Genomic DNA, 19424 nt, shown 5'->3' with positions numbered 1-19424 from the left:
CCCCAAAACACATTATACTACTTCTCCTGAGTACGGCAATACCACATGTGTGGTGATTTTTTGCAGCCTAACTGCGCTAAGGGGCCCAAAGTCCAATGAGCACCTTTAGGCTTTACAGGGGTGCTTACAAATTAGCACCCCCCAAAATGCGAGGACAGTAAACACACCTCACAAATGACCCCATTTTGGAAAGTAGACACTTCAAGGTATTCAGAGAGGGGCATGGTGAGTCCGTGGCAGATTTCATTTTTTTTTGTCGCGAGTTATAGAAATAGAAGCTTTTTTTTTTTTTTTTTCTGTAACAAAGTGTCATTTTCCACTTATTTATGACAAAAAATAATATCTTCTATGAACTCACTATGCCTCTCAGTGAATACTTTGGGATGTCTTCTTTCCAAAATGGGGTAATTTGGGGGGTATTTATACTATCCTGGAATTCTAGCCCCTCATGAAACATGACAGGGGGTCAGAAAAGTCATAGATGCTTGAAAATGGGAAAATTCACTTTTTGCACCATAGTTTGTAAACGCTATAACTTTTATCCAAACCAATAAATATACACTGAATGGGGTTTTTTTTAATCAAAAACATGTTTGTCCACATTTTTCGCGCTGCATGTATACAGAAATTTTACTTTATTTGAAAAATGTCAGCACAGAAAGTTAAAAAAATCATTTTCTTGCCAAAATTCATGTCTTTTTTGATGAATATAATAAAAAGTAAAAATAGAAGCAGCAATCAAATAGCACCAAAAGAAAGCTTTATTAGTGACAAGAAAAGGAGTCAAAATTCATTTAGGTGGTAGGTTGTATGAGCGAGCAATAAACCGTGAAAGCTGCAGTGGTCTGAATGGAAAAAAAGTGCCCGGTCCTTAACCACTTGCCGACCGCACACTCATAACGTGCGTCGGCAAAGTGGCAGCTGCAGGACCAGCGACGCAGTACTGCGTCGCCAGCTGCAGCCTAATTAATCAGGAAGCAGCCGCTCGTACGAGCGGCTGCTTCCTGCCAAATCACGGCGGGGGGCTCCGTGAATAGCCTGCGGGCCGCCGATGGCGGCTCGCAGGCTAGATGTAAACACAAGCGGAAATAATCCGCTTTGTTTACATTTGTACGCCGTAAGGCAGATCGGCGATCCCCGGCCAATCAGCGGCCGGGGATCGCCGCCATGTGACAGGAGACAGCCTGTCACTGGCTGCACAGGACGGATAGCGTCCTGTGCAGCCGGATCTCCAGGAGGGGGCCAGGTAGGAGAGGGAGGGGGAGGATTTCGCCGCGGAGGGGGGCTTTGAGGTGCCCCCCCCCCGCCACCCACAGCAGGCAGGAGAGATCAGACCCCCCCAGCACATCATCCCCATAGGGGGGAAAAAAGGGGGGCAATCTGATCTCCCTGCCTGCACCCTGATCTGTGCTGGGGGCTGCAGAGCCCACCCAGCACAGATCACTCAAACCAGCGCTGGTCCTTAAGGGGGGGTAAAGGGTGGGTCCTCAAGTGGTTAAAGGACTTACGAGGCGAAAATGCTAAAAAAAAGTAAATTACCTGCCTCATCTTTTATGGCATGGAGGACGCCGTCCGTGCCCTCCGTGCCGATCCGCCGGGTCCCCCCGCTCATTAGCCCCCCGGGCCGGCTGCCGACCTACGTAGCGTGGATCAGGGGGGTTGGCCCTAGAGATGCGCAGCCGCACTCGCGGCCAGGCGGACTGCGCAGCCGCGGCCAAAGGAAGCGGCCATATTGCGGGTGGCAGGAGAGCCCGACCCGGGCCGTGGGGTCGGCAGCCGTCCCGGGGGGCTAATGAGCGGGGGGACCCGGCGGATCGGCACGGAGGGCGCGGACGGCGTCCTCCGTGCCATAAAAGATGAGGCAGGTAATTTACTTTTTTTAGCATTTTCGCCTCGTAAGTCCTTTAATGGGTGTAAAGCCTATGGTCCTCAAGTGGTTAAACCACCAGCAAGAAACAAAATACTCAAAATAATTTTGATAGTAATTTTTAACCAGGTTTTGGGTATTTTTTTAAAATCTACAGTGCTCAAAAGTTATTTTAAAGAGAATGTGAAAATTATCTCCTTGGAGATAACTTAGGAAAAAAAATGCATATGGGCTAGTCTGTCTAAAATAAAAAAAAGTTTCCTTAATTGATGAAAAGAAAACTAATGTTACTTTCTGTATGACCCTCATATTATTAAGTTATTTAGGTATTTTTATTTAGTCTGTAACTAACTCTGACTGTTTAATATTTACATTGATATCGGTTTCTTGTATTACAGGTTCATGCACTGTTAATGAGGATGAAATGTTGAACCATGGATTACAGCTGAAATATAACCAAGCACGCACTGTTCACCATGGTTATAGTGTTGAATTTGATTGTGCTTCTGGACATGGAACATTATACCCCAATAATCTTAGAGCACATTGCAATGGAGGGCAGCTGACATATCCTACGTGTCACAGAACTGGTAAGATGAACTTATCTTACTTTAAAGGATATGTCTGAGCAAAAATAAACACAACAGATCTAATTACCTGGGAGTTCCTCCAGCCCCTGTCCCTCGTCACAGTGTCCCGGGATCCCCTCCGTTGCAGATGCCGACCTCACCAGGTCGGCATCTACTGCACCTGCGCGGCCACGCCGCTTGCGCTCACGTGGCCTGGAGTGTTCTGCACAGGCTCTCCAGGTCATGTGAGCACGAGCGGCGTGGACACCGAAGCTGTGAGAGGGACAGATAGGCTGGCAGGGGCTGGAGGAAGCACCAGGTAAGTAGACCTGTTTTTTTTATTTTTGCTCGGATGTATCCCTAAAGAAAGTACTACCTTAATTTGAAATAATGCAGTTCCTTATCTGTACAAAACACTGAATGGCTTCTAGCTTTTTATAATGTATTGAATGATTTAGAGGTCAAACTCTCCTCAGCGCATAATACTGCTCTGGAATAGGTACAGTCAAACTAAGCAACGGTCTTCCTTTTTTTTACACAGCTTGTTGTCATCATCACAGCACAGTCATAACTTGCTGGCCAGTAGTGCTGTGCAAAGTAGTACAATGAATAGTGAGGTATCAATCTGTGTTAAGAAATGAAGTAGATGCTGACATGAATAATTAAGGCTCCCTGGATAGGTTATAATATATTTGACAAGAAAAAATGTTCTGTTCACTCCTATGAACTTGGAAATAATATTATTGTTTTAAAAGGAAGTACCCCATAGTAATAAAATCAATTAATAACAGAAAATAATTGTACGCTGCCACCCCACCAACATGTTTTTTAATTGTTTTTAATTATTCTGGGGTATGCCTCTTCAATCAAATCAAAGTATTTCCAAGCTCATTATAGTGGGCAGAAATAATCTCTTTTCAGTTCAACACCATGGGCTTACAAGTTCTGTTTCACCAACATGCTCAGCTTCAATGAAGTAGTGAATGCAAATTTAGATCTTGGAAAAGCAATAGATGTAGTATACTTGGACTTTGCAAAGGCTTTTGATGCTGTTAACCACAATGACCTGGCACAGAAGGTGAGGATACAGGGACAAGGGGATAATATCTGTATGTGGATAGAGAACTGTTTAAGGGACAGAAAAGAAAGAGTGGTGGTAAACAGATCATATTTAAGATGGGCAGCTGTTAGCAGTGGGCTCCCACAAGGCTCAGTACAACGTCCAATTATTTTCAATGTGTATATGGAATAAAGAGTAATGTTGCCATTTTCACAGATTCTATGCAATTATGCAGAGTTATCAAAACTAAGCAGGATAGTGACATATTAAAACAGGATCTTGACAGCATGGCCATGTAGGCAGGCACGTGGCAGATGAAACTCAAAGCTGATACATGTAAGGTCACACACCTTAAACGTGCAAATGGTAGAGCACCTTATAAAATTTATAGCATACAGCTAGAAACATCAGACTTGGAGATGGACTTAGGAATACTGGAAAATAACAAGTTTAGCAACCGTATTCAATGCCAAGCAGCAGCAGCTAAAGCAGATGAAATTCTGGGTTGCATAAAATGAGAAATAAAAACCTGAGATGCAAGCATATTACTTCCTCTGTATAAATGTGGGGCCACATCTTGAGTATGGAATGCAGTTTTGGACACCACACTATGGGAAGGGGATTGATGTTCTAGAACAGGTATCAAGTTAGGCAACTAAATTAATCAGAGGGATAGAAGGTCTTACCAAAAAAAAGGACAGACTTGGTTTATTTAGCCTGGAAAAAGAGATAAGAGATTGCCTAATTAGCATGTATAAATACATCAGAGGGCAATACAGAAGCTTGGCAAATGTGCTTTTTGTCCCTAAACTTATACAAAAGATGAAGGGACATGATATGTGTATGGAGGTAAAAGTTTTTTGCTATCTGTTTAGAAATGGTTTCTTCACGGGTTCTTCACAGTGAGGCCGGTTTCACACTACGCTCCATGCAGAAAAAACAGGCCTTCCCCATCTGGCAATGGGCCAAGCAGGAAGTGACGAGCGCTTGCCGTCACTTCCTGCTTCGAGGTATGCGGAAGTGCACGGAAGCAAAATTGTAAATATAAATTTCTGCGCATGCGCGCTGCGACGTTGCATCGGTCATTTTTTAAATTACCCCACATCTCCAAAAATTAACACGACTTCCGGGCCAACACAGATTGCCACAACTTGACGCAAAAGCCGCGCGGTAACATAGTTCTGGACCTGCGTCAGGGATTCGGCAAAACGTCACTTCCGCCAGGTCACGCCGTAACGTCGCAGAATGAAAGTCTCCACAGACTTTCATTTCCCGGCAGTGGGGTGCGGTAAAAATACCGAACTGCCCCATTGTGAAAGGGCACTTAAAGTGGTTAAAATGTGGGATATCTTACAACTGGAAGTAGTTAGGGCAAATTCTGTATCTGCATTTAAAGGGGGCTTAGATGTTTTAAATACTATCATTCCTGGGGATGTTAATTTAGGGATTTTTATTTGACTGCCATTTGGAGTTGGGAAGGAATTTTTTCCCTTTTAGGGCTCGTTTCCACTACAAGCATGCAAAGTCACATGCTATTTTCTGCATGCAAATTTGCACGCGTACACAAATTCACGTGCATTTGTAGCTGTTTATTGCATAGAAATTTGCATGCAAAAACATTTTTTTCCCGTTCTTTCCCCGCACAAAATTGTTACAGAGGTAGGTGTTGTTTTGTTTTTTTTCGCCTGAAGGTGGATGTGATTTTCACCTGTAGTGGAAACAGGCACATTGAAATACATTGTGTATGCAAATTCGCGTGCGGCTAATGCACACAAATTTGCCGTAGTGGAAACGGGCCCTTAAGAGAAATTTGTGTGGATTTTCGTGGATTCGAATCCCGACGACATTTACTGGTTTTCTAATGTGACGACCCCCGACGCTGCGTCCCCGCGCATCTGCCGCTCCACCCGCCCTCCTCCACTCGCCCTCATCCTCTTCCGCTTCCCCCGTGCCTCCTCCACGCACCCCTGCATAGATTAAAGCATCCGCTCACCTTTCCAGAGTGAAGCGCAGAGCCGCAGACCTCTTGCTTACTCCTCTAATTCCCATAGTGACCGTCTTTTGCAAATCACGTCATCACCAAAAGCCAGTCGCTAGGGGGAACAGAGAAGTAAGAGAGAGGTCTGCGGCTCTATGCTCCGTGCTGGATTGGCTGGATAGGTGAGCCAATGGTTTTATCTATGTGGGAGGCTCGCAGAGGGAGGGGGCTACCTATACTAAAGGCACCTATACCTATCTAGCTATTCTAAATGCACCTATACCTAGCTACCTATACTGAAGGCACCTATACGTAGCTACCTATACCTAGCAGGCTATACTTAGGGCACCTAGACCTAGCTACCTATAGGGAAGGCACCTATACCTAGCTACCTAAACTGAAAGCACCTTTATCTAGCTACCTACACTGAAGGCACCTATACCAACTACGTATACTGAAGGCACCTATATCTAGCCACCTATACTGAAGGCACCTATACCTAGCTACCTATACTGAAGGCACCTATACCTAGCAGGCTGTACTGAAGGCATCTATACCTAGCTACCTATACTGAAGGCATCTATAGCTAGCTACCTATACTGAAGGCACCTTTACCTAGCTACCTATACTGAAGGCACCTTTACCTAGCTACCTATAATGAGGGGACCTAGACCTAGCTACCTACAGTGAAGGCATCTATACCTAGCTACCTATACTGAAGGCCCCTATACTTAGCTACCTATACTGAAGGCATCTATAGCTAGCTACCTATACTGAAGGCACCTATACCTAGCTACCTATACTGAAGGCACCTTTACCTAGCTACCTATACTGAGGGGACCTAGACCTAGCTACCTATAGTGAAGGCACCTATACCTAGCTACCTAAACTAAAAGCACCTTTATCTAGCTACCTACTTATCACACTGAAATGATCTATATCTTGTTTTTTCCGGCACCATTTAGGCTTTCTTTGGGTGGTACATTTTGCTAAGAATTATTTTATTACAAATACATTTTAACAGGAAGATTAAGAAAAAATTGAAAAACATTCATTATTTCCCAGTTTTCGGCCATTATAGTTTTAAAATAATACATGCTACTGTAATTAAAATCCATGTATTTTTTTCACATTTGTCCCGGTTATTACACCGTTTAAATTATGTCCCTATCACAATGTATGGCGCCAAAATTTTATTTGGAAATTAAGGTGCATTTAGTTTAAAAATAACAGTAATATACTTTACTACATACATATTTAAAAAAAAGTTCAGTCCCTAAGGCAACTATTTATGTAAAAAAATTTTATTGTATGTTTTTTATTTATTTATTTTACAAAAAAAAATATGTCTACCTATCGGGGAGTGTGGGGCTAATTTTAAAAGTAAAAAAATGTAATTATCTGGAAATTTTTATTTCCAGATGTAATTTTACTATTTGGACACATGATGCTGTTGCAGCTCACTTCTGCATGCGGAAAGTTCTTCTGCAAAGCGGAAGTAATGAGTGAATGGGGCAGAAGGGCATTTGTGAAAGATGGAGCCGTCTCGTTGACGGTGTTGGTCTTTCATACGGGGACTTAGATCAATTATCCCATTCATTGAGTCCCGTGCTAATGGAAGGCGGCGGGAGCGTGCACGCGATCGCATGCACCATGCTGCAGCAGCAGTGCAGCCTATCTGGATGGATATATCTGTCCAGATAGGATTAAGTGGTTAAGATTCCTGACAATTTTGACATTTTAGCTGTCATATTGATACATCAATAACTTTTTGATTACTTATGCCATCAAAATCATACACATGTAGTTTTTTTTCAGGATAATCTAGGCTTTCTTTTGGTGATATTTGTTTTCAAGAATTATTTAATTTTATTTTACAGGCATTTTATATGGAACAAATAGGCGTAAATGCAGAAAATACACATTTTTTCATATTTCACCCTTCACAAATTTTACATGAGAAGTGCCACAGTTATAAAACATATCCAAATAGGTTACTTGTAGAGTTGGGCCGAACCTCCGATTTTAGGTTCGCGAACCGGGTTCGCGAACTTCCGCGGAAGGTTCGGTTCGCGTTAAAGTTCGCGAACCGCAATAGACTTCAATGGGGATGCGAACTTTGAAAGAAAAAAAATTATGCTGGCCACAAAAGTGATGGAAAAGATGTTTCAAGGGGTCTAACACCTGGAGGGGGGCATGGCGGAGTGGGATACACGCCAAAAGTCCCCGGGAAAAATCTGGATTTGACGCAAAGCAGCGTTTTAAGCAGGGCTGTGGAGTCGGTCCAAAAATCCACCGACTCCGACTCCACAGTTTAGGATTCCACTGACTCCGACTCCGACTCCACGACTCCGACTCCTCTAATTTGCATATTACAATTTTGTTGATTAAAAGTATGTAACATGAAATTCGTCTCTTAACTGCCAACGCTTAGGAATTTTACAAGACAACTGAAGTGAGAAGGATATGTAGACTACTATATTTATTCCCTTTAGACTAAAACTAGTCCTTGGTAAGAGTACTTGTAAAAGGTACAAACCGGAACAAAGAACATCTATCAAGCCCTAGGCAATGTAAGTGTGGGTACATGTAAGAATGATGTGCAGGTACTCTGCAGAGGAATGATGAGATTGTAAACAGACAACACCTCTGTGTTTAATGTGCACAGCATTCTCAGTGGATTCCCTGCAGCTCTGTGGGGAGTGCATATGTAGAGTATAGTACTACTGTGTAACAAAGTAAACCTGAGACAGATGAAATTAAAGTTTTATACATACCTGGGGCTTCCTCCAGCCGCCTTCAGGATAATCAGTCCCTCGTTGTCCTCCTCCACCACCTGGATTTTCTGCTATGAGTCCAGGTACTTGAGCCAGTCAGGCGTAGTGCGCATGCACACACTCCGCCGCCAGGAGCATACTACACCTGTGCAGCACTATTGCGCAGGTGCAGAATGTTCCTGGCTGTGGGAGCGGCATGCGGCCGGACTGCGCTGACTGGCTGAATTACCAGGACTCATAGCAGAAGATCCGGGTGGTGGAGGACAGCAAGAGACTGATTAGCCTGAAGGGGGCTGGAGGAAGCCCCAGGTATGTATAAAACTTTACTTTTCATCCGTCTCAGTTACCCTTTAATTTGTAGTCACCAAACCAAATTTTAATAACATACAAATTATTTGATTTGATCAGCAAAGGGAGTGCATACATTTGCATAAATCAGCATCAATGCGGAATTATTTCCATCTCGTTGACCATCTCTATTAGTGACACAGCTACACATCAGGCTTTATTCTTACAGCATAGATGTTATTTAGTATTTAGTATTTATATAAGAGATTCCTGTGTACACATCATATATACAGTCACAATCAGATATGTATATCTGACCTTAAAAATACGGGGACTGCTTTATTGAAGCAGCACAAGTAACTAATTTTGATTGGTTTATTTCATTTTTGTGGACAAAGCACAGCTATTACTGTATATATACTGTATATATACATAATTTTTAATGACTATTATCTGAGAAATAGAACAATTTATCATATTTTCTATTTTAATTACAGTTAAAAATTCATTAGGAGTCGGAGTCGGTGCATTTTTTCCCGACTCCAACTGCAGGCACCCAAAATTGCCCGACTCCACGACTCCGACTCCACGACTCCGACTCCACAGCCCTGGTTTTAAGGGCAGAAATCACATTGAATGCTAAATGACAGGCCTAAAGTGCTTTAAAACATCTTGCATGTGTATACATCAATCAGGTAGTGTAATTAAGATACTGCTTCACACTGACACACCAAACTTACCGTTAAACACACCGCAAACAGCTGTTTGTGTAGTGATGGCCGTGCTGGACTGGTGCGCACCATGGCGAGAGTGCAGGTTTTGGTGGCTTTACAGCCCATATGGTCGCCTGGCTGATGTAGCTGAATGACAGAACAGTGACTGTCCAGCTGATCAAATTTGGTCTGACCACAATGAAGCAACGACCTTATTATCTTTTGTGTGCCCCCTGAGACACTCATCTAGGCGCCGGTCATTGCTTCATTGTGATACGCAAGCCCCTTCACCACAGCGACTTAGTCTTCTTGGGGCAGGCCAGGCAGCCAGTCACACGGCGTGCAGGCAGAGATGCTGTGTGTGCGGGGACTGACTTAGTCTTGGGGCGGGCAGCAGCCCTCCGGGATCCATGCCTCATTCATTTTGATAAAGGTGAGGTACTTAACACTTTTGTGACTTAGGCGACTTCTCTTCTCAGTGACAATGCCTCCAGCTGCGCTGAAGGTCCTTTCTGACAGGACGCTTGCGGCAGGGCAGGAGAGAAGTTGCATGGCAAATTGGGACAGCTCTGGCCACAGGTCAAGCCTGCGCACCCAGTAGTTCAAGGGTTCCTCATCGCTGTTCACAGCAGTGTCTACATCCACACTTAAGGCCAGGTAGTCGGCTACCTGCCGTTCCAGGCGTTGGTGGAGGGTGGATCCGGAAGGGCTACGGCGAGGCGTTGGACTAAAGAACGTCCGCATGTCCGACATCACCATGAGATCGCTGGAGCGTCCTGTCTTTGACTGCGTGGACACGGGAGGAGGATTAGTGGCAGTGGTACCTTGCTGGCGTTGTGCTGTCACATCACCCTTAAAGGCATTGTAAAGCATAGTTGACAGCTTGTTCTGCATGTGCTGCATCCTTTCCACCTTCAGGTGAGTTGGTAACAGGTCCGCCACTTTGTGCCTGTACCGAGGGTCTAGTAGTGTGGCCACCCAGTACAGCTCATTCCCCTTGAGGTTTTTTATACGGGGGTCCCTCAACAGGCAGGACAGCATAAAAGATGACATCTGCACAAAGTCGGATGCAGATGTACCATCCATCTCCTCTTGCTCTTCCTCAGTGACGTCACGTAAGTCAACCTCCTCCCCCCAGCCGCGAACAATACCACGGGAAGGTTGAGCAGCACAAGCCCCCTGCGACGCCTGCTGCGGTTGTTCTCCTGCCGCCGTCCCCTCCTCCTCCTCCTCCTCCCCCAAAGAAACACCTTGCTCATCATCCTCTGAGTCTGACTCGTCTTCTGCACACGACTTCTCTTCTTCCTCCTCCTCCTCCCCCCTCTGTGCTGCCGCAGGTGTTGAGGAAACAGCTGGGTCTGATGAAAATTGGTCCCATGCCTGTTCCTGCCGTAACGGTTCCTGGTCACGCTCATTCGCAGCTTCATCCGCCACTCTACGCACAGCACGCTCCAAGAAGTAAGCGTAGGGAATTAAGTCGCTGATGGTGCCTTCACTGCGGCTCACCAGGTTGGTCACCTCCTCAAACGGCCGCATGAGCCTGCATGCATTTTTCATCAGTGTCCAGTTGTCGGGCCAGAACATCCCCATCTTCCCAGACTGTTTCATTCTACTGTAGTTGTAGAGGTACTGGGTGATGGCTTTCTTCTGTTCTAGCAGGCGGGAGAACATGAGCAGGGTTGAATTCCAGCGAGTCGGGCTATCGCAAATCAGGCGTCTCACCGGCAAGTTGTTTTTCCGCTGAATTTCCGCAAAGCGTGCCATGGCTGTGTAAGACCGCCTCAAATGCCCACAGAACTTTCTGGCCTGCTTCAGGACATCCGCTAAGCCAGGGTACTTTGACACAAATCTTTGAACAACTACATTCATGACATGTGCCATGCAGGGTATGTGTGTCAGCTTCCCCATATGCAAAGCGGCAAGCAGATTGCTGCCGTTGTCGCACACCACGTTGCCTATCTCCAGGTGGTGCGGGGTCAGCCACTCATCCACCTGTTTCTTAAGAGCAGCCAGGAGAGCTGCTCCAGTGTGACTCTCCGCTTTGAGACAAGACATGTCTAAGATGGCGTGACACCGTCGTACCTGGCATGCAGCATAGGCCCTGCGGAGCTGGGGCTGTGTAGCTGAAGAGGAGAACTGCCACTCAGCCAAGGAGGAGGAGGACAGCGAAGAGCATGTAGCAGGAGGAGAGGAGGTGGCAGGAGGCCTGCCTGCAAGCCGTGGAGGTGTCACAATTTGGTCCGCTGCGCCCTGCTTGCCATCGTTCACCACCAGGTTGACCCAATGGGCTGTGTACGTAATGTAGCGGCCCTGCCCGTGCTTGGCAGACCAGGCATCCGTGGTCAGGTGTACCCTTGACCCAACGCTCTTCGCAAGAGATGACACCACTTGCCTCTCAACTTCACGGTGCAGTTGGGGTATGGCCTTTCTAGAAAAATAAGTGCGGCCTGGCATCTTCCACTGCGGTGTTCCGATGGCCACAAATTTACGGAAGGCCTCAGAGTCCACCAGCCGGTATGGTAACAGCTGGCGAGCTAACAGTTTCGCCACGCCAGCTGTCAGACGCCGGGCAAGGGGGTGACTGGCCGAAATTGGCTTCTTCCGCTCAAACATTTCCTTCACGGACACCTGACTGCTGCTGTGGGCAGAGGAGCAGGAAGCGCTCAAGGGCAGAGGCGGAGTGGAGGAGGGTGCCTGTGAAGGTGCAAGGGAGAAAGCGGCAGAAGCAGATGATGCACCTGAAGGAGGAAGAGGAGAAGGAGGGTGACTTTTCTTTTGTGTGCTGCTGCTGCTTTTGCTCAGGTGGCCATCCCATTGCTGTTTGTGCCTTTTCTCCAGGTGCCTTCGTAAGGCACTTGTCCCTACGTGAGTGTTGGCCTTTCCACGGCTCAATTTTTGTTGGCAGAGCGAACAGATGGCTTTGCTCCGATCTGAGGCACACACATTAAAAAATTTCCACACCGCTGAGCCACCCTGGGATGTGGGCACTATGGGGGCCTCAGCAGCTGATGCTGAAGGGCAAGTTGGCTGGCTGTACATAGGTGGCGATACATGGTGCCGGACACTGCCACCAGCTGTTTCTGACGAAGAGCTGCCCCAGCTTCTTTCAGAAACTTCTCTCCTCCTACTACTCTCTGACTCCCCCTCTGAACTGTCCCCCTCTTCATCTCCTCTATTGGGAACATACAGAGGATCCGTATCATCGTCATCATCGTAATCATCCTGCCCAGCTTCGCTTGCCTCAGAAAAATCCAAACATGCAACATCAGTAGGTCCTTCATCCTCCTTACACGTTACATCCATAGTGTTGCCGCGTAACTCAGACATATGAGCTGGTGAAAATTCATCTGGCTGTAACAACAATGGCTGTGCATCAGTGATTTCCCCACTAAATAATTCTTGCGAAGTGTCAAATGCAGCGGAAGTGGTACTAGTAGTAGCGCTGGTGGCTGAGCAAGATGAGGTGTTCTGTGTCGCTAAATACTCAACCACGTCCTGACAATCTTGGGAGGTGATGGGACGTGCCTTCTTCCGAGCACTGTACTGTGGGCCAGGTCCACACGAAATTACATTTACACGACCTCGCACAGACCTGCCGGGTGGCCTTCCTCTGGCTCTGGCACTACCTCTTCCTCTACCTGTTTTGTCCATATCGGGTATGCACGGAGTGGTATATCACACTGCGTGCACTCACGTAGGTAGGTGGGTTCACTTAACTGCACAGGTATGCGCACTGATGCGGTGGGTTCACTGAACAGAACAGGTATGCAGTGGCAGGTTCACTGAACAGGTATACAGTGGCGGGTTCACTGAACAGAACAGGTATACAGTGGCGGGTTCACTGAACAGAACAGGTATACAGTGGAGGGTTCACAGAACAGGTATACAGTGGCAGGTTCACTGAACAGAACAGGTATACAGTGGCGGGTTCACTGAACACAACAGGTATGCAGTGGCGGGTTCACTGAACAGGTATACAGTGGCAGGTTCACTGAACAGAACAGGTATACAGTGGCGGGTTCACTGAACAGAACAGGTATGCAGTGGCGGGTTCACTGAACAGAACAGGTATACAGTGGCGGGTTCACTGAACAGAACAGGTATACAGTGGCGGGTTCACAGAACAGGTATACAGTGGCAGGTTCACTGAACAGAACAGGTATACAGTGGCGGGTTCACTGAACACAACACGTATGCAGTGGCGGGTTCACTGAACAGGTATACAGTGGCAGGTTCACTGAACAGAACAGGTATACAGTGGCGGGTTCACTGAACACAACAGGTATGCAGTGGCGGGTTCACTGAACAGAACAGGTATACAGTGGCGGGTTCACTGAACAGAACAGGTATACAGTGGCGGGTTCACTGAACAGAACAGGTACGCAGTGGCGGGTTCACTGAACAGAACAGGTATACAGTGGCAGGTTCACTGAACAGAACAGGTATACAGTGGCGGGTTCACTGAACACAACAGGTATGCAGTGGCGGGTTCACTGAACAAGTATACAGTGGCAGGTTCACTGAACAGAACAGGTATACAGTGGCGGGTTCACTGAACACAACAGGTATGCAGTGGTGGGTTCACAGAACAGGTATGCAGAGGCAGGTTCACTGAACAGGTATGCAGTGGCAGGTGCACTGAACAGGTATGCAGTGGTGGGTTCACTGAACAGGTATGCAGTGGTGGGTTCACTGAACAGGTATGCAGTGGTGGGTTCACTGAACAGGTATGCAGTGGCAGGTTCACTGAACAGGTATGCAGTGGTGGGTTCACTGAACAGGTATGCAGTTGTGGGTTCACAGTACAGGTATGCAGTGGTGGGTTCACAGAACAGGTATGCAGTGGCAGGTTCACTGAACAGAACAGGTATGCAGCCAGGAACAAGCTAAGCCTAACTAATCTTTCCCTATGAGAGACAGTCTGCAGCAGCTCGCCCTACTTCACTAATGCAGGCACACGAGTGAGTGTAATGGCCGCCGCTGCCTGCCTTTTATAAGGGGGGAGTGGCTCCAGGGGCTAGTGTAGCCTAATTGGCTACACTGGGCCTGCTGACTGTGATGTAGAGGGTCAAAGTTGACCCTCATGGTGCATTATGGGGCGAACCGAACTTCCGCAATACTTCGCCTGCGGGACGCGAACCACGGAAGTTCGCATGGAACCGTTCGCAGGCGAACCGTTCGGCCCAACTCTAGTTACTTGTCTTTTCCCGGTTAAATTGATACCCTACACTCATCTCCAGTTGGGAAAGTTGCAAACCATTATAGCAAGCATTCACGTTTGTAGCAATTGGACCCGATCACTATGGCGAACAGTTTATGGACCCCAGTGCTGTACAGATTAATTGCTAGGCAACAGCAATGCATATAATAATAATAATTCCTTTTCTCCTGTCAGACTCAAAGCACTTGCGAGGCAGCCACTAGAGCGCACTCAGTAGGCATTAGCAGTGTTAGGGAGTCTCGCCCAAAGAACTCCATGCTGAATAGGTGCTGCCTTACTGAACAGGCAGAGCCAAGATTCAAACCCAGGTCTCCTGTGTCAGAGGTGGAGCCCTTAACCATTACACTATCCAGCCACCACTATATGTACAGTGTTGGGTCCCGGAGCTGTCGCCCTATCGATCGCACGCGATTGCTACTGGCGGCAGCCATTACAGGTGTCCGCTAATATTAAGGCTAAGTATGGGTGACACAAGGGGTTAATTAGTTGGGTAGGAGTTAATATTTTACTTGGAGAGGGAAGAGAAACACTTTATTATTTAATGGGGACACTGTCATTTTAATCCTTTTTTTTTTTTTACTTTTTTTTTCCTGGTTTCATGAATTGAATTGCTATTAGCAGCACTCATTCACAGTTAGATGATGCACACTGGTGCACGAGCATGTGCACGAGCTCAGGAAGGAGTAAAGGCAAGACAAAATAAAAACTGATACGGCACCTGGCCTGGATGGCATACATCCTTGGGTGCTAAGGGAATTAAGTTCAGTTATCTTCTGTGACTCTTTCAAGTTGAATAGTTCCAAAAGATTTTCTTAGGAATGTACACTGCACATACAGGAATTTACATGGCTTTGAGATATTAGGGGGAAAGTACAGGTAGCCCTCGGTTAATGAACGAGATAGGGACTGTAGGTTAGTTCTTAAAGAGACTCTGTAACAAAAATGTCATCCTGTTTTCTACCATCCTACAAGTTCCTAAACCTATTCTAATGTGCTCTGGCTTACTGCAGCACTTTCTACTATCACAGTCTCTGTAATAAATCAATGTATCTTTCCCCTGTCGGACTTGTCGCCCTGTGTCTGGAAGGCTGCCAACTCTTCCGTGCTGATCTGTTATGCACACCCCTCTCCAGGCCCCTCTATGCACACTCCATTGTGTGTGTTATTTACATAAGCCAGCAGCGTCTCTGCTCTTATCAGTGAAAGAGAGCTGGGTAAACATCCTCCTCTGTTATGCCGTGCATACACGGCTCGTTTTCTGCGCCGGATCGAGCGATGCCGGCGCATCCCCGCTCGTGCGCGTGGATCGATTGCCGCTCGTCCCAAGCGGGCACGGGATCGATTGCCGCTCGGAATCGAGCGGGCGCGGGTCGCTCGGCATGATCGGCCCAGCTGAATATTATCAGCTGGCCGGATCAGCTGGTTGATACACGGTACAGAAACTTATTGTGTATCCCCAGCATTAGACTGTGAAAGGAGCTGGCTGCACATACTGGGGAATTACAGACAGGAAGAAACGATCAGCCTCACAGCCTGTCACTAGTATTCAGTGGATGAGAGCTGTAGGGGGACAGAAGGTAAACACACAAGTGATCTCTTGAGATTCAAAAGGCATGCTGTATACAGCCTGCTTGTGTATGGATGTATTTTCTATGTGTGGACATACTGTACATCAACCTACTTCCTATTTTGGTGGCCATTTTGTTTGTTTATAAACAAACTTTTTAAAACTGTTTTTGACTACTTTTAATGCGGCAGGGAGCGGCGAAATTGTGACAGAGGGGAATAGAAGATGTCCCCTAACCCACTGGTATGTTTACTTTTGTGAGATTTTAACAATACAGATTCTCTTTAACCTTCCTCCATTCTTAAGTCGGAACGCTGTGCTATCTCTGTCCCCTTTACTTCCTATGTGTCCCCCTTTTCCTCCAGTGTCCCCCTCTGTACCTCTCTGTCTCTCTCTGTGCCTGTTTGTTTCCTTCACTGCCTTTGTTCTCTCTTTGTGCTCATTTGTCCTCCCTCTGTGTCCCTCTATGCCCCCCCTCTGTGCCTCTCTATGTCTCCACCTCTATTTGTACCCCCTCTGTGCCTCTGTTTGTACCCCCTATGCCTTTGAACCCCTTCTGTGCCTCTGTTTGTACCCCATGTATCTCTGTTTGTACCCCATGTGCCTCTGTTTGCACCCCTGTGCCTCCATTTGTACCCTCTGTGCCTCCATTTCTACCCTCTGTGCCTGTTTGTATCCCCCTGTGGATTTGTGTACCCCTTGTGCCTCTGTCACCCCTGCCTCTGTTTTTACCCCCTGTGCCTCGGTTTTTACCCCTTGTGCCTCTGTACCCCCTCTGTTTGCACCCCCTGTGCCTAAATGTGTACCTCCCCTCCCCCCGTGCCTCTTTATCCGCTTTCTACTTTTACCCCCCTGTGCTCCACTTTTTACCCTTCCTTTTTGCCTCTGTACCCTATGGACTCACCTTCCAGCCCGAGTCCAATGCTGTCTGTCCTCCGCTCCCTGCCTCCTGCTCTGTATAGCCACGTACAGCACTGCTAGATGCAGCATCCCATCGCTTCCTGTATGTCACATGACATACAGGAAGCATCTAGCGGTGCTGTACGCGGCTATAGGGAGCAGGAGGCGGAGAGCAGAGGACAGACAGCGTTGGACTCGGTTCGGAGGTGGGTCCAACACTGCTGCAGGGACATGCGCCAGCCGCTTCTTTTAGCTTCCCCTTGTGGAAATGATGCCATTGCGACGGGATCGGGCTGTTCGTATCGGCGGGTCGTTTGTATGTTGGGCGTTTTTAAACCGGGGATTACCTGGACATAGTTCTGGTGATAGGTGAGGACTAGTGGTAGACTACAGAGATTAGTGCTTCTACCCAAGTGTCTCCTAGTGCGATGACAAGCATTCAGAGGCTGCCAAGGGGTTGAGGGTTTTAAAGCACTGTAGCTGCCACTGCCCTCCCCCTAAATGTGGGGAGTCTGCAGGCCCCCTGACCTCATGGGAGTGATTGCAACACCACTGGTCTGGAAATGTGGGTGCCTGGTGAAACTACTAGTACAGAGGTGTCAACCTTAAATACAAAGTGGGCCAAAATTTAACAATAGGTACCAAGTTGCAGGCCACCCTCAAAGCCTTTTAGCCACCTCCCTCCCTTAGAAATTTTCCTGGTGTTCAGCGGCCTCCCTTAATCCCCTCTGTATACAGTTCCCTAGGGGTCCTTCCTTCCCTATACACTTCCCTGGTGTCTATTATTCTCCTCCTTCTCCATAAATTTCTCTGGTGTCTGTGGCCACCTCTCTGTCATATACAGTTTAGCTCACAATACCCCTTGAACCTCAAAGTGTGCTATACCTTTATTATGTGCTCTTCGCCTGCAGGTACACCACTCCTGTGAACCAGTAAATCCACAATAGGTAAAAGAAGGCACTTCACAGGCTTCAAGCTGACATTTGTAGTCTTGAGCAACGGAACACACTACATTTCCAATCTTTTACATATTTTTTATCTTCTGTTAAAAATAACTTAGCACTCTCCAATAAAAAAATACAAAAATGTAGGTGTAAAAGAACTGTCAAAAATATAATTTTATTTCTTGCTTTTGACCTAAAAGGCATTTTATTGATAAGGTATGAAAGTATCACCTAGGAGAAAACTTAGGAGAAAAAGTGAAATGCATATGGGCCTACCATAAGGCACTGTAGGCTCGTGCCTAGAGGCTCCTGATGATGGAAAGAAGGCTCACTCCCCTCCCCCAGTGCCTCCCTCTTGTCTTACCCATGCAGAGTCCCGAGTGTAAATGAGAGGTTACTCACCCGGGTCCCGGCATTCCATTGACCAGATCTACCTTCAGTTGGGTGCACCTCTAGCTATCTAATACTTGGGGGGACCCTTTGCTACTTAATACTGAGGATAGCTCTGACTTCTTAAAACTAAGGGGCACCTGTAGCTACCTATGATTATGGATGATCAATGAGATGCAAATACTTCTGAAATTATGCAAACCTGGGTTTAAATTGATTGCTCCGCTTTCAAACTGCATACAGTTGCATACAAAAATTGCATACAGTACATTTGCATCAACTCAGAAGAATTTGCATATCTTTGATCATCCCTACCTATCACAGGCAAGGAAACTAAGGGAGAAGTGAAAGCTGGGACAGCCAGCACACTTGCAGTGCAGTTCAGCAGTTGTTTGTAAGCTCATGGAGGGCCAAGTCTAGGGTGCCAGGATATCTGTGCCAATAGGCTCCAATGATGTAAATCCAGGCCTGCATAGGAGCCTGCATAGGAGTAATATTAGGCCTATATGCAATTCACTTTTTCTCCTGAGTTTTCTACTAGGAGATCATTTTTGAGCTTCTTTTTAAAATAACTTTTCAGCACTTTGCAATTGGTGAAAAATACTATCAAAATTATTTTGAATATTTTCTTGCTTTTTGGTAGTTTAAAAGATCGTTTAAATATAGGAGAAAAAGTTAACTGCATATGGGCCTAAGAGGCGTACATTTTCACATGATATTCTCCAAAAGTCAGATCTCCTTATAAGATTTTATTAACTCATTTCTGCTTTTTTTTGCCCCAAGTAATTGAACAGGACTGTAGTGCGCCACCAGTAGTGCAGAATGGAGATATCACAGGAATACGGAAACTGAGCTATTCATCAGGTTCATCTGTACAATATCAATGTGCAAATGACTATGAGCTTGAAGGAAAAGCAAAAATTTCATGTCACAATGGAGAATGGGAAAAGGAGCCAACCTGTCGAGGTAATCACATGATCAAGATCACAACTTTTATTTATACGTTTATTTCCATTGTTTTATGCACTAATAGAAATGTATATGTTCTGCATTTATTTTTTTCCTAAATGTGTCAAACAGGATCACTTTCAGAGTCCTGTTTATCACGGCACTGGTGATTGCTGCAGGCACTCCCAGGGCGTGGGTTCTA

General features: G+C 46.4%; 1 protein-coding gene across 4 annotated transcripts in view; it reads left to right on the top strand.

Moving 5' to 3' along the window:
* LOC137521181 (coagulation factor XIII B chain-like) overlaps positions 1–19424 on the top strand; it is a 268933-nt gene that overhangs the window by 123707 nt on the left and 125802 nt on the right. For all 4 annotated transcript variants that reach the window (XM_068240106.1, XM_068240107.1, XM_068240105.1 and 1 more), the window contains 2 exons: positions 2266–2457; positions 19058–19240. In XM_068240106.1, the coding sequence (XP_068096207.1) occupies positions 2266–2457; positions 19058–19240 (375 nt within the window). The remainder of the gene's footprint in view (positions 1–2265; positions 2458–19057; positions 19241–19424) is intronic.

Source organism: Hyperolius riggenbachi, chromosome 6 (assembly GCF_040937935.1).
Source record: "Hyperolius riggenbachi isolate aHypRig1 chromosome 6, aHypRig1.pri, whole genome shotgun sequence".
In the NCBI taxonomy this organism is placed as follows: domain Eukaryota; kingdom Metazoa; phylum Chordata; class Amphibia; order Anura; family Hyperoliidae; genus Hyperolius; species Hyperolius riggenbachi.
This window is presented reverse-complemented; position numbering and strand designations above follow the sequence as displayed.